The following is a 15,788-nucleotide window of genomic DNA, read 5'->3' as shown; positions in this document are numbered from 1 at the left end:
TTTCTATCTTCTCCTTCTCTCTCTTCTCCCCCTCTCTCTTCTCCCTTTCTCTATTCCTCTCTTCTCATTCTCTCTCTTCTCCTTCTCTCTCTTCTCCTTCTCTCTCTTCTCCCGCTCTCTCTCTCTTCTCTGTCTCTTCTCCTTCTCTCTCTTCTCCCCCTCTCTCTCTCTTCTTCCTCTCTCCCCCTCTCTCTCTCCTCCTTCTCCCCCTTCTCTCTCTCTCCCTCCCTCTCTTCTCTCTCTCTCTCTCTCTCTCTCTCCCTCCCTCTCTTCTCTCTCCCTCCCTCTCCCCTCTCTCTCTCCTCCCTCTCTCTTTTCTCCTTCTCTCTTTCTCTCTCTCTCCCTTCTCTCTTTTCTCCTTCTCTCTCTCCTCCCTCCATCTCTTCTCTCTCTCTCCCCTCTCTCTCCTCCCACTCTCTTTTCTCCTTCTCTCTTTTCTCCTTCTCTCTCCCTCTCCCTCCATGTCTCCCCCCCCGTCTCTCTCTCTCTCTCTCTCTCTCTCTCTCTCTCTCTCTCTCTCTCCCCTCTCTCTCCTCCCTCTCTCTCTCCTTCCTCTCTCTTTTCTCCTTCTCTCTTCTCCTTCTCTCTCTTATCTTCTCCTTATCTCTTTTCTCCGTCTCTCTCTCCCTTCTCTCTCTTATCCTTCTCTCTCCCCCTTCTTTCTCTTCTCCTTCACTCTCCCCCTTCTCTCTCTCCCTCCTCTCTCTCTTCTCCTTCTCTCTCTCCCCCTTCTCTCTCTCTCCCCCACTCGATCTTCTCCCCCTCTCTCTCTCTTCTCCTTCTCTCTCTCCCCCTCTCTCTCTTCTCTCTCTCTCCCCCACTCTCTCTTCTCCTTCTCTCTTTTCTCCCTCTCTCTCTTCTCCCTCTTCACCCTCTCTCTCTGTTCCTCTGCATATACACTCACCTATCTTCCTCAGTTCTTAGTCCCTGGGTCCATTTCCTTCTAAACCATCTTTTTATCCCTCTCCCTTTTCTTTCCATCCCTCCTTTCTTTTCATATATTCCTCTCTCTGCCTCCCCTCTTTCCTACTACAGTAATTTCTCTCCTTCGCCTGACCCTGCTACCTCTCCTCCCTCTCCTCCTCCTCCCACTCTACTCTCCTCCTCCTCCCACTCTCCTCTCCTCCTCCTCCCACTCTCCTTTCCACTTCCCCCACTCTCCTCTCCTCCCTCCTCCCACTCTCCTCTCCTCCTCCTCCCACTCTCCTCTCCTCCTCCTCCCACTCTCCTCTCCTCCTCCTCCCACTCTCCTCTCCTCCTCCTCCCACTCTCCTCTCCTCCTCCTCCCACTCTCCTTTCCCCTTCCCCCACTCCTTCTCCACTCAATTTCTCCTTCTCTCTTTCAGATTGAATCTCGAGCCCCGCTCCCTGTGTGAATGGTCAATGTGTGTGTGTGTGTGTGTGTGTGTGTGTGTGTTGGTGTGTGTGTTCAGACTGTTGAGTAAGAGCCTGTAGAAGTACTGTAGAGGAGTAGAATAAAATGTCTCCTTCTGTTCTTTTGCCCTCTGGTGTGTTTTAGAGTGGGCTGAGTCTGTGTGTTGATTCAGTTTATCATTGAATAACACACACACACACACACACACACACACATACACACACCCACCCACCCACACACACCCCCACCCCCCACACACACACACACACACACACACACACACACACACACACACACACACACACACACACACACACACACACACACACACACACACACACACAGCAGAACCCCCCAAATTTTCTACACTAGGATAGTTTAAAAATGGATGATGAGAGAGACAAACAGAGGAGCGAGAGAACGAGCCAAGAATGAAAGACAGAGCAAGTGAAGAAGAGAGAATGAGAGAGAGAGAAGTGGAGCATGGTTAACTTAGTCTAATTTGAGTCTCTGGTTGAAAATGGTGGAGGGAGAAACATTATGGAGAGAGAGAGAGATAGTGAGAGAGAGGTAGAGAAAGAGAGAGAGAGAGAGAGAGAGAGAGAGAGAGAGAGAGAGAGAGAGAGAGAGAGAGAGAGAGAGAGAGGCTCTGCTCACACTTACTGGCCTGAGGCCAAACCACACGACCAACAACATTGGACATTCTATGGAACAAAAAGCCTTCACTATATCATCCTGGAATATCCAAGGCCTGAGGTCATCTGCCTTTGGCCTAAAGAGCAGAAACCCGGACTTCACCAAAGAAATCGGTAACACAGACATTGTCATCCTGCAAGAAACCTGGTATAGAGGAGACGGACCCACTGGTTGCCCTCTAGGTTACAGAGAGCTGGTAGTCCCATCCACCAAACTACCAGGTGTGAAACAGGGAAGGGACTCAGGGGGTATGCTAATTTGGTATAGAGCAGACCTAACTCACTCCATTAAATTAATCAAAACAGGAACATTCTACATTTGGCTAGAAATTCAAAAGGAAATTATCATAACAGAAAAATGTCCTCCTGTGTGCTACCTATATCCCCCACTAGAATCCCCATATTTTAATGAAGACAGCTTCTCCATCCTGGAGGGCGAAATCAATCATTTCCAGGCCCAGGGACATGTACTAGTCTGTGGCGACCTAAATGCCAGAACTGGACAAGAACCTGACACCCTCAGCACACAGGGGGACAAACATCTGCCTGGAGGTGACAGCATCCCCTCCCACATATGCCCCCTAGGCACAACTATGACAACATAACCAACAAAAACGGGTCACAACTCCTGCAGCTCTGTCGCACGCTGGGTATGTACATAGTCAACGGTAGGCTTCGAGGGGACTCCTATGGTAGATACACCTATAGCTCATCTCTTGGCAGTAGTACTGTAGACTACTTTATCACTGACCTCAACCCAGAATCTCTCAGAGCGTTCACAGTCAGTCCACTAACACCCCTATCAGACCACAGCAAAATCACAGTCTACTTAAACAGAGCAATACTCAACCACGAGGCATCAAAGCCAAAGGAACTGAGTAACATTAAGAAATGCTATAGGTGGAAGGAATGCAGTTTGGAAACCTACCAAAAAACAATTAGGCAACAACAAATTCAATCCCTTTTAGACAATTTCCTGGGTAAAACGTTCCACTGTAATAGTGAAGGTGTAAACTTGGCAGTAGAAAATCTTAACAGTATATTTGACCTCTCAGCTTCCCTATCAAATCTAAAAATCTCAAATAGAAAACCGAAGAAAATTAACAATAATGACAAATGGTTTGATGAGGAATGCAAAAATCTAAGAAAGAAATTGAGAAACCTGTCCAACCAAAAACATAGAGACCCGGAAAACCTGAGTCTACGCCTTCACTATGGTGAATCACTAAAACAATACAGAAATACACTACGGAAAAAGAAGGAACAGCATGTCAGAAATCAGCTCAATGCAATTGAAGAATCCATAGACTCTAACCACTTCTGGGAAAATTGGAAAACACTAAACAAACAACAACACGAAGAATTATCTATCCAAAATGGAGATGTCTGGGTAAACCACTTCTCCAATCTTTTTGGTTCTATAACAAAGAACAAAGAGCAAAAACATATACATGATCAACTACAGATCTTAGAATCAACTATTAAAGACTACCAGAACCCACTGGATTCTCCAATTACATTGAATGAGTTACAGGACAAAATAAAAACCCTCCAACCCAAAAAGGCCTGTGGTGTCGATGGTATCCTCAATGAAATTATCAAATATACAGACAACAAATTCCAACTGGCTATACTAAAACTCTTTAACATCATACTTAGCTCTGGCATCTTCCCCAATATTTGGAACCAAGGACTGATCACCCCAATCCACAAAAGTGGAGACAAATTTGACCCCAATAACTACCGTGGAATATGTGTCAACAGTAACCTTGGGAAAATCCTCTGCATTATTATTAACAGCAGACTCGTACATTTCCTCAATGAAAACAATGTACTGAGCAAATGTCAAATTGGCTTTTACCAAATTACCGTACAACAGACCATGTATTCACCCTGCACACCTTAATTGACAACCAAACAAACCAAAACAAAGGCAAAGTCTTCTCATGCTTTGTTGATTTCAAAAAAGCCTTCGACTCAATTTGGCATGAGGGTCTGCTATACAAACTGATGGAAAGTGGTGTTGGGGGTAAAACATATGACATTATAAAATCCATGTACACAAACAACAAGTGTGCGGTTAAAATTGGCAAAAAACACACACATTTCTTCACACAGGGTCGTGGGGTTAGACAGGGATGCAGCTTAAGCCCCACCCTCTTCAACATATATATCAACGAACTGGCGCGGGCACTAGAAAAGTCTGCAGCACCCGGCCTCCCCTGCTAGAATCCGAAGTCAAATGTCTGCTGTTTGCTGATGATCTGGTGCTTCTGTCACCAACCAAGGAGGGCCTACAGCAGCACCTAGATCTTATGCACAGATTCTGTCAGACCTGGGCCCTGACAGTAAATCTCAGTAAGACCAAAATAATGGTGTTCCAAAAAGGTTGAGTCACCAGGACCACAAATACAAATTCCATCTCGACACTGTTGCCCTAGAGCACACAAAAAACTATACATACCTTGGCCTAAACATCAGCGCCACAGGTAACTTCCACAAAGGTGTGAACGATCTGAGAGACAAGGCAAGAAGGGCATTCTATGCCATCAAAAGAAACATACATTTCAACATACCAATTAGGATTTGGCTAAAAATACTTGAATCAGTCATAGAGCCCATTGCCCTTTATGGTTGTGAGGTCTGGGGTCCGCTCACCAACCAAGACTTCACAAAATGGGACAAACACCAAATTGAGACTCTGCACGCAGAATTCTGCAAAAATATCCTCCGTGTACAACGTAAAACACCAAATAATGCATGCAGAGCAGAATTAGGCCGATACCCACTAATTATCAAAATCCAGAAAAGAGCCATTAAATTCTACAACCACCTAAAAGGAAGCGATTCACAAACCTTCCATAACAAAGCCATCACAAACAGAGAGATGAACCTGGAGAAGAGTCCCCTAAGCAAACTGGTCCTGGGGCTCTGTTCACAAACACAAACACACCCTACAGAGCCCCAGGACAACAGCACAATTAGACCCAACCAAATCATGAGAAAACAAAAAGATAATTACTTAACACATTGGAAAGAATTAACAAAAAAACAGAGCAAACTAGAATGCTATTTGGCCCTACACAGAGAGTACACAGCGGCAGAATACCTGACCACTGTGACTGACCCAAAATTAAGGAAAGCTTTGACTATGTACATACTCAGTGAGCATAGCCTTGCTATTGAGAAAGGCCGCCGTAGGCAGACATGGCTCTCAAGAGAAGACAGGCTATGTGCTCACTGCCCACAAAATGAGGTGGAAACTGAGCTGCACTTCCTAACCTCCTGCCCAATGTATGACCATATTAGAGAGACATATTTCCCCCAGATCACACAGATCCACAAAGAATTCGAAAACATATCCAATTTTGAAAAACTCCCATACCTACTGGGTGAAATTCCACAGTGTGCCATCACAGCAGCAAGATTTGTGACCTGTTGCCACGAGAAAAGGGCAACCAGTGAAGAACAAACACCATTGTAAATACAACCCATATTTATGCTTATTTATTTTATCTTGTGTCCTTTAATTATTTGTACATTGTGTATATATGTGTATATATATATATATATATATAATATGACATTTGTAATGTCTTTACTGTTTTGAAACTGTTGTATGTGTAATGTTTACTGTTAATTTTTGTTGTTTTTCACTTTATATATTCACTTTGTATGTTGTCTACCTCACTTGCTTTGGCAATGTTAACACATGTTTCCCATGCCAATAAAGCCCTTGAATTGAATTGAATTGAGAGAGAGAGAGAGAGAGAGAGAGGTAGAGAAAGAGATAGAGAGGTAGATAAGAGATAGAGAGGTAGAGAAAGAGAGAGAGCGAGAGAAAGATAATGAGATAGAAGGAGAGAGAGATGTACACTGTCTGTCTCGCTGCACTGTGAACTGCAGAGTGATGTGGATTAAGAGAGCATAATATGAGTGTGTGTGAGGGAGAGAGAGGGATGGAGAGAGAGATGGAGAGAGAGATGGGGAGAGAGATGGGGAGAGAGATGGGGGAGAGAGATGGAGGGACAGATGGAGGGAGATGGAGGGAGAGATGGAGGGAGAGATGGGGAGAGAGATGAGGGAGAGAGATGGAGGGACAGATGGAGGGAGATGGAGGGAGAGATGGAGAGAGAGATGGAGGGAGAGAGATGGGGAGAGAGATGGAGGGAGAGAGATGGAGGGACAGATGGAGGGAGAGTTGGAGGGAGAGATGGAGGGAGAGATGGGGAGAGAGATGGAGGGAGAGAGATGGAGGGAGAGATGGAGGGAGAGTTGGAGGGAGAGATGGGGAGAGAGATGGAGGGAGAGAGATGGAGGGAGAGATGGAGGGAGAGATGGAGAGAGAGATGGAGGGAGAGATGGAGGGAGAGTTGGAGGGAGAGATGGAGGGAGAGATGGGGAGAGAGATGGAGGGAGAGAGATGGAGGGAGAGATGGAGGGAGAGTTGGAGGGAGAGATGGGGAGAGAGATGGAGGGAGAGAGATGGAGGGAGAGATGGAGGGAGAGTTGGAGGGAGAGATGGAGGGAGAGATGGGGAGAGAGATGGAGGGAGAGAGATGGAGGGAGAGAGATGGAGGGACAGATGGAGGGAGATGGAGGGAGAGATGGAGGGAGAGATGGAGAGAGATGGAGAGAGAGATGGAGGGAGAGAGATGGAGGGAGAGATGGAGAGAGATGGAGAGAGAGATGGAGGGAGAGAGATGGAGGGAGAGATGGAGGGAGAGTTGGAGGGAGAGATGGAGGGAGAGATGGGGAGAGAGATGGAGGGAGAGAGATGGAGGGACAGATGGAGGGAGAGAGATGGAGGGAGAGAGATGGAGGGAGAGATGGAGGGAGAGATGGAGGGAGAGAGATGGGGAGAGAGATGGAGGGACAGATGGAGGGAGATGGAGGGAGAGATGGAGGGAGAGATGGAGGGAGAGATGGAGGGAGAGATGGAGGGAGAGAGATGGGGAGAGAGATGGAGGGAGAGAGATGGAGGGAGAGATGGAGGGAGAGAGATGGAGGGAGAGAGTGAGATGGAGAGAGAGATGGAGAGAGAGATGGAGGGAGAGATGGAGGGAGAGATGGAGGGAGAGATGGAGGGAGAGATGGAGGGAGAGATGGGGAGAGAGATGGAGGGAGAGAGATGGAGGGAGAGATGGAGAGAGGGAGGGAGAGAGATGGAGGGAGAGATGGAAGGAGAGATGGAGAGAGAGATGGAGGGAGAGAGATGGAGGGAGAGATGGAGGGAGAGAGATGAGGGAGAGATGGGGAGAGAGATGGAGGGAGAGAGATGGAGGGAGAGATGGAGAGAGAGATGGGGAGAGAGATGGGGAGAGAGATGGGGAGAGAGATGGAGGGAGAGATGGAGGGAGAGTTGGAGGGAGAGATGGAGGGAGAGATGGGGAGAGAGATGGAGGGAGAGAGATGGAGGGAGAGATGGAGAGAGAGATGGAGAGAGAGATGGAGGGAGAGATGGAGATAGAGATGGAGGGAGAGAGATGGAGGGAGAGATGGAGGGAGAGATGGGGAGAGAGATGGAGGGAGAGATGGGGAGAGAGATGGAGAGAGAGATGGAGGGAGAGATGGAGATAGAGATGGAGAGAGAGATGGAGGGAGAGATGGAGAGAGAGATGGAGGGAGAGAGATGGAGGGAGAGATGGAAGGAGAGATGGAGAGAGAGATGGAGGGAGAGAGATGGAGAGAGAGATGGAGGGAGAGAGATGAGGGAGAGATGGAGGGAGAGAGATGGGGAGAAACAGAAGACTCTACGGGTGCAGGTGTGTATGTGTACATGTGGTTGTCTATCCAGGTGTGTGTGTGTGTGTGTGTGTGTGTGTGTGTGTGTGTGTGTGTGTGTGTGTGTGTGTGTGTGTGTGTGTGTGTGTGTGTGTGTGTGTGTGTGTGTGTGTGTGTGTGTGTGTGCGTGCGTGCGTGCGTGCGTGCGTGTGTGTGTGTGTGTGTGTGGACTGGTCCCTGGAGCGTATCCTGTACTCATGTGAGCTCTCACTGCAGCTTTCACTCTTGCCGCTGAAATCCAGGTCACATTACTTTCTCTCTGTATAACCCAGCTCTAACATAGCCTGTGTGTGTGTGTGTGTGTGTGTGTGTCCAGTGTGATGTTCTCACAGACACCGAGATGGAAGCCAATCCAGTGTGTGCTTACACGCACCCATGTGATGACACCGCCAGCCAATCACAGACGAACACATACAGAGAATCCCTCCACTGTCACTCTCTGGCCGTTTCCATGGTAACCTAGAATGACGGTCCCCGTCCCATAGTTAGTTTGCTTCAACACAGATCTAGGATCGGACAGTCCGCCACAAATACACACGTTTTAGAACGCGGTTGACCGATGGCAACAATGTAACTCAGCTGCGTTCATAGACAACCATAATGCCCTTTACTCTCCCTTAACCTTTAAGGGGCACTTTCCCAGAAACAGACCAATCCTTGTCCTGGACTAAAATCAAACTCAATGGAGAATCTCCTTTTAAAATGCTTTTTAGTCGAGGATTAGTCTTTGACTGTGTCTGGGAAACCAGCCCTAAACGTCAGTAGTAGTAGTCAGCAAAACAAGGCCCAGTCAGGGTGAACTGGGTCAGAGTCTGTATCTTCCAGGACCAGAGAGACAGGGAGAAGTCTCTCATTAGAAAGGGGACCATGTCTGTTTGCATCGATAACAACCTGTTACAATGTAATCCTCCCCTTTCCTACCCTGTCCCCCCCCCCCTCTGTCCTCTCCAACTACTGCCTAACACCTTCTGCCCTATCCTCCCATTGACTCCCCTGTCTCTTTCCGATCCTGCTGATCAGAAATTCACCATCAGCCGAGCTAACATTTAAACACCTATACCACCAGTGGAGAGAGAGAGAGGGGAAATATAGGAGAGAGAGAGAGAGAGAGAGAGAGAGAGAGAGAGAGAGAGAGAGAGAGAGAGAGAGAGAGAGAGAGAGAGAGAGAGAGAGAGAGAGAGAGAGAGGAGAGAGAGAGAGAGAGAGAGAGAGAGAGAGAGAGAGGAGAGAGAGAGAGGAGAGATAGGAGAGAGAGAGAGAGAGGGAGAGAGAGGAGAGAGGCGAGAGAGAGAGAGAGAGAGAGAGAGAGAGAGGAGAGAGAGAGGGAGAGAGAGGAGAGAGAGGAGAGATAGGGAGAGAGAGAGAGAGAGAGAGAGAGAGAGAGAGAGAGAGAGAGAGAGAGAGAGAGAGAGAGAGAGAGAGAGAGAGAGAGAGAGAGAGAGAGAGAGAGAGAGAGAGAGAGAGAGATAGAGAATGGTGGATAGAGAAAATAAGTATATATTCTGGAAGGAAAACCAGAGTACTATTATTAGCACCATGTAAACGCTGCCAACTGGAGCCAAACACACTCTACAACAACCATCATAACCCATTATGTGTGTAGGTGGGGGGACTTATCCACACATTCTTAATTAGATTAAAACAAACATTTAATTCCATTATTTTGGCCAGTGGTGGTGAGCTGGGCAGGACAACAGCTTTATATCTGTGTGTGTGTGTGTGCGCGCGTGTGTGTGTGTGTCGTACCTCTCCATAGTCGGTAGTGAGGACCAGGGTTCCGTCTCCACAGGAGCTGACAGTAGAGGGGACCAGCTGCTCCTTCTCCTTGATCCACACACGGGCCCCCTGCAACACACACACACACACACACACACACGGTTACTATAACACCCACCAGGATAAAGGAATCATACACACTCAATGCTTTGTCCATTATTACACTGATAATACAATCTCTAAAACATATTGTGGATGTCAGCAGTCAGGTTTTCAAGATAAGACCTTTCAGTGGTGAAAAAATGTACCTTGATGCATTATGATGCAAACAAAACCAAAGCATCACTTTGATGTGGCCAAACACACATAGCTACAGAGGGTTGGAGAGACCACAGCAAACAACGGGTGTAGAGAGGAGGAGGAGAGACACATTGTTTTAGCAACAGATGGCCCACACCCCTTGGCAACCCCCTACTCCTGCATGACAACACACACACACACACACACACCATAAGCCCAACTTACATGTACATAGGTAGAATTGTGGCTATAGCCTTATTGTATGCCACAGCTACAAGTTCCAATTAGTAAGAAACACTCGCTCTTCAAGCGAGTCCATATTCTCTAGTCTGTGTGTGTGTGTGTGTGTGTGTGTGTGTGTGTGTGTGTGTGTGTGTGTGTGTGTGTGTGTGTGTGTGTGTGTGTGTGTGTGTGTGTGTGTGTGTGTGTGTGTGTGTGTTCTCAGACAGACGTTTCAGATGTGCTGGAGGGGAACACAGAGAGACACGGCTGGGTCCTGATGCCGATCCACCATTCTAACACAGCAACAACACTGTCGGCCAGAGAGAGAGTCTGTGTTTGTCAGGCAGAAAGACATAAAGGGAGAGAGATACGTGTCCTCTCTAGTAGAGGTAAGGAGAGAGAGAAGGAGAGATACGTGTCCTCTCTAGTAGAGAGAAGGAGAGAAGTGGGGGGTAAAGAAAGAGAGACAGGGTGATAGAGAGGTGGAGAAAGAGAGACAGGGTGATAGAGGTGGAGAAAGAGAGACAGGGTGATAGAGGTGGAGAAAGAGAGACAGGGTGATAGAGAGGTGGTGAAAGAGAGACAGGGTGATAGAGGTGGTGAGAGAGAGACAGGGTGATAGAGGTGGAGAAAGAGAGACAGGGTGACAGAGGTGGAGAAAGAGAGACAGGGTGATAGAGGTGGTGAAAGAGAGACAGGGTGATAGAGGTGGAGAAAGAGAGACAGGGTGATAGAGGTGGTGAAAGAGAGACAGGGTGATAGAGGTGGAGAAAGAGAGACAGGGTGATAGAGGTGGAGAAAGAGAGACAGGGTGATAGAGGTGGAGAAAGAGAGACAGGGTGATAGAGGTGGAGAAAGAGAGACAGGGTGATAGAGGTGGAGAAAGAGAGAGAGGGTGATAGAGGTGGAGACAGAGAGACAGGGTGATAGAGGTGGAGAAAGAGAGACAGGGTGATAGAGGTGGAGACAGAGAGACAGGGTGATAGAGGTGGTGAAAGAGGAAGTGTCATATTTATTCTGTCCCTCGAACACAAAGCTACCTTTCAGCCAGTCAGTGACCTCTAACCCCTGACCCCTACACTACCCTGACACGGGGAGGGGGGACTACTGTATTACAAAGGGGGTGAAGAGGTGAAGAGGAAGGGTAGAGGGAAGTTAAAGGGGGACCACTGCATTACATGTAAAGTAGGTGAGGGTGAGGGAGGGGTGAGGGAGAGGTATAGAAGGGGTGGGTGGGTAGGGTGTGTGAGAAGGAGGACCCTGAAAAAATCAAGGATACCTGAGGTGCGTTCCGTTCGCTTGAACATTTGCAACGTTGAGGAATGGTTTGTACTGAACGACACGTTTCCCCAAAACGTCCTTGTGGGCACTTGAACAGACTTTGAGGTACGTTTGCTCCCGTTTCACAGGTGTGGCTTGAGGAAATGTGTGAAGTATTTTAAGGGCAGTGGCCATGGCTGTATACATTTCCACAACCCCTCCCCGTTTTGAACTGGTCGTTCAGTACAGCAACGTTTCGGCTCAATTGAACGATCCAGAACGTAAGAACATACTGAACGCAGCCCAGATGTGCACATCTGAAAGAAGAGTGAGAGAAAGAGGGGTGGAGAGAGGAGGAAGAGGAGGAGAAGAGACGTATTGTTTTAGCAACAGATGGCCCACACCCCCCGGCAACCCCCTGCTCCCGCATGACAACACACACACACTTACATACACTCCCGACAAAGGCTGTGGAGTTAACCAGGCAGAAAACACACCCAGATGGGTAGCTCGGGGTGGAGCTGCTGTACTGTGAGTTGAACACCCGGGGCCAGTGACAAATACACACACTCTTTGGGAGGTCTCTATGTGATAGGTATATATATATATATATCACTAGCTACAGTTACTGTTGATTACATGCACAATGGGGGTCTGAAATGATTGACAGCCTGCATTCTTATTTCGACACCAAACCCACCACTGGTGGGCGTGGCCAAAGAGCTCTATTTCATATCATTTGACCAAAAACACTGGTTCCAATCCAAGTGGCAATTTCACTGAGCAAACTCCAGGTGTTTACATATGACGACATGAACATAGAGGTCTTTGGCCAATCATAAGCAGAGCAGAACCCCAGACCTACTGTAAAATACAGTGGTGGATCTTTGATGTTATGGGGCTATTTTGTTTCCGCTGGTCCTTGGGGCCCTTGTTAAGGTCAACAGCATCATGACCTTAACCCAGTACCGGAACATTTTAGATAAAAACCTGATTTGTTAAGGTCAACAGCATCATGACCTTAACCCAGTACCGGAACATTTTAGATAAAAACCTGATTTGTTAAGGTCAACAGCATCATGACCTTAACCCAGTACCGGAACATTTTAGATAAAAACCTGATTTGTTAAGGTCAACAGCATCATGACCTTAACCCAGTACTGGAACATTTTAGATAAAAACCTGATTTGTTAAGGTCAACAGCATCATGACCTTAACCCAGTACCGGAACATTTTAGATAAAAACCTGATTTGTTAAGGTCAACAGCATCATGACCTTAACCCAGTACTGGAACATTTTAGATAAAAACCTGATTTATTAAGGTCAACAGCATCATGACCTTAACCCAGTACTGGAACATTTTAGATAAAAACCTGATTTGTTAAGGTCAACAGCATCATGACCTTAACCCAGTACCGGAACATTTTAGATAAAAACCTGATTTGTTAAGGTCAACAGCATCATGACCTTAACCCAGTACCGGAACATTTTAGATAAAAACCTGATTTGTTAAGGTCAACAGCATCATGACCTTAACCCAGTACCGAACATTTTAGATAAAAACCTGATTTGTTAAGGTCAACAGCATCATGACCTTAACCCAGTACCGAACATTTTAGATAAAAACCTGATTTGTTAAGGTCAACAGCATCATGACCTTAACCCAGTACTGGAACATTTTAGATAAAAACCTGATTTGTTAAGGTCAACAGCATCATGACCTTAACCCAGTACTGGAACATTTTAGATAAAAACCTGATTTGTTAAGGTCAACAGCATCATGACCTTAACCCAGTACCGAACATTTTAGATAAAAACCTGATTTGTTAAGGTCAACAGCATCATGACCTTAACCCAGTACCGAACATTTTAGATAAAAACCTGATTTGTTAAGGTCAACAGCATCATGACCTTAACCCAGTACTGGAACATTTTAGATAAAAACCTGATTTGTTAAGGTCAACAGCATCATGACCTTAACCCAGTACGGAACATTTTAGATAAAAACCTGATTTGTTAAGGTCAACAGCATCATGACCTTAACCCAGTACCGAACATTTTAGATAAAAACCTGATTTGTTAAGGTCAACAGCATCATGACCTTAACCCAGTACCGAACATTTTAGATAAAAACCTGATTTGTTAAGGTCAACAGCATCATGACCTTAACCCAGTACCGAACATTTTAGATAAAAACCTGATTTGTTAAGGTCAACAGCATCATGACCTTAACCCAGTACTGGAACATTTTAGATAAAAACCTGATTAGTTAAGGTCAACAGCATCATGACCTTAACCCAGTACTGGAACATTTTAGATAAAAACCTGATTTGTTAAGGTCAACAGCATCATGACCTTAACCCAGTACCGGAACATTTTAGATAAAAACCTGATTTGTTAAGGTCAACAGCATCATGACCTTAACCCAGTACTGGAACATTTTAGATAAAAACCTGATTTGTTAAGGTCAACAGCATCATGACCTTAACCCAGTACTGGAACATTTTAGATAAAAACCTGATTTGTTAAGGTCAACAGCATCATGACCTTAACCCAGTACCGAACATTTTAGATAAAAACCTGATTTGTTAAGGTCAACAGCATCATGACCTTAACCCAGTACCGGAACATTTTAGATAAAAACCTGATTTGTTAAGGTCAACAGCATCATGACCTTAACCCAGTACCGAACATTTTAGATAAAAACCTGATTTGTTAAGGTCAACAGCATCATGACCTTAACCCAGTACCGAACATTTTAGATAAAAACCTGATTTGTTAAGGTCAACAGCATCATGACCTTAACCCAGTACCGAACATTTTAGATAAAAACCTGATTTGTTAAGGTCAACAGCATCATGACCTTAACCCAGTACTGGAACATTTTAGATAAAAACCTGATTTGTTAAGGTCAACAGCATCATGACCTTAACCCAGTACTGGAACATTTTAGATAAAAACCTGATTTGTTAAGGTCAACAGCATCATGACCTTAACCCAGTACCGGAACATTTTAGATAAAAACCTGATTTGTTAAGGTCAACAGCATCATGACCTTAACCCAGTACCGGAACATTTTAGATAAAAACCTGATTTGTTAAGGTCAACAGCATCATGACCTTAACCCAGTACCGGAACATTTTAGATAAAAACCTGATTTGTTAAGGTCAACAGCATCATGACCTTAACCCAGTACTGGAACATTTTAGATAAAAACCTGATTTGTTAAGGTCAACAGCATCATGACCTTAACCCAGTACCGGAACATTTTAGATAAAAACCTGATTTGTTAAGGTCAACAGCATCATGACCTTAACCCAGTACTGGAACATTTTAGATAAAAACCTGATTAGTTAAGGTCAACAGCATCATGACCTTAACCCAGTACCGGAACATTTTAGATAAAAACCTGATTTGTTAAGGTCAACAGCATCATGACCTTAACCCAGTACCGAACATTTTAGATAAAAACCTGATTTGTTAAGGTCAACAGCATCATGACCTTAACCCAGTACTGGAACATTTTAGATAAAAACCTGATTTGTTAAGGTCAACAGCATCATGACCTTAACCCAGTACTGGAACATTTTAGATAAAAACCTGATTTGTTAAGGTCAACAGCATCATGACCTTAACCCAGTACCGAACATTTTAGATAAAAACCTGATTTGTTAAGGTCAACAGCATCATGACCTTAACCCAGTACCAGAACATTTTAGATAAAAACCTGATTTGTTAAGGTCAACAGCATCATGACCTTAACCCAGTACCGGAACATTTTAGATAAAAACCTGATTTGTTAAGGTCAACAGCATCATGACCTTAACCCAGTACTGGAACATTTTAGATAAAAACCTGATTTGTTAAGGTCAACAGCATCATGACCTTAACCCAGTACTGGAACATTTTAGATAAAAACCTGATTTGTTAAGGTCAACAGCATCATGACCTTAACCCAGTACCGGAACATTTTAGATAAAAACCTGATTTGTTAAGGTCAACAGCATCATGACCTTAACCCAGTACTGGAACATTTTAGATAAAAACCTGATTTGTTAAGGTCAACAGCATCATGACCTTAACCCAGTACTGGAACATTTTAGATAAAAACCTGATTTGTTAAGGTCAACAGCATCATGACCTTAACCCAGTACCGAACATTTTAGATAAAAACCTGATTTGTTAAGGTCAACAGCATCATGACCTTAACCCAGTACCGAACATTTTAGATAAAAACCTGATTTGTTAAGGTCAACAGCATCATGACCTTAACCCAGTACCGAACATTTTAGATAAAAACCTGATTTGTTAAGGTCAACAGCATCATGACCTTAACCCAGTACCGAACATTTTAGATAAAAACCTGATTTGTTAAGGTCAACAGCATCATGACCTTAACCCAGTACCGGAACATTTTAGATAAAAACCTGATTTG

General features: G+C 45.3%; 1 protein-coding gene across 1 annotated transcript in view; it reads right to left on the bottom strand.

Moving 5' to 3' along the window:
* Window positions 1-15,788, bottom strand: part of LOC118381930 (unconventional myosin-X-like) — a 76,352-nt gene that overhangs the window by 45,142 nt on the left and 15,422 nt on the right. Inside the window, 1 exon segment of the mRNA XM_052488683.1 lies at window positions 9,601-9,699. Coding sequence (XP_052344643.1) covers window positions 9,601-9,699 — 99 coding nt within the window.

Source organism: Oncorhynchus keta, chromosome 30, assembly GCF_023373465.1.
Source record: "Oncorhynchus keta strain PuntledgeMale-10-30-2019 chromosome 30, Oket_V2, whole genome shotgun sequence".
Lineage (NCBI taxonomy): Eukaryota > Metazoa > Chordata > Actinopteri > Salmoniformes > Salmonidae > Oncorhynchus > Oncorhynchus keta.
The sequence above is the reverse complement of the archived record's forward strand: the minus strand, read 5'-3'. Positions and strand labels throughout refer to the sequence as shown.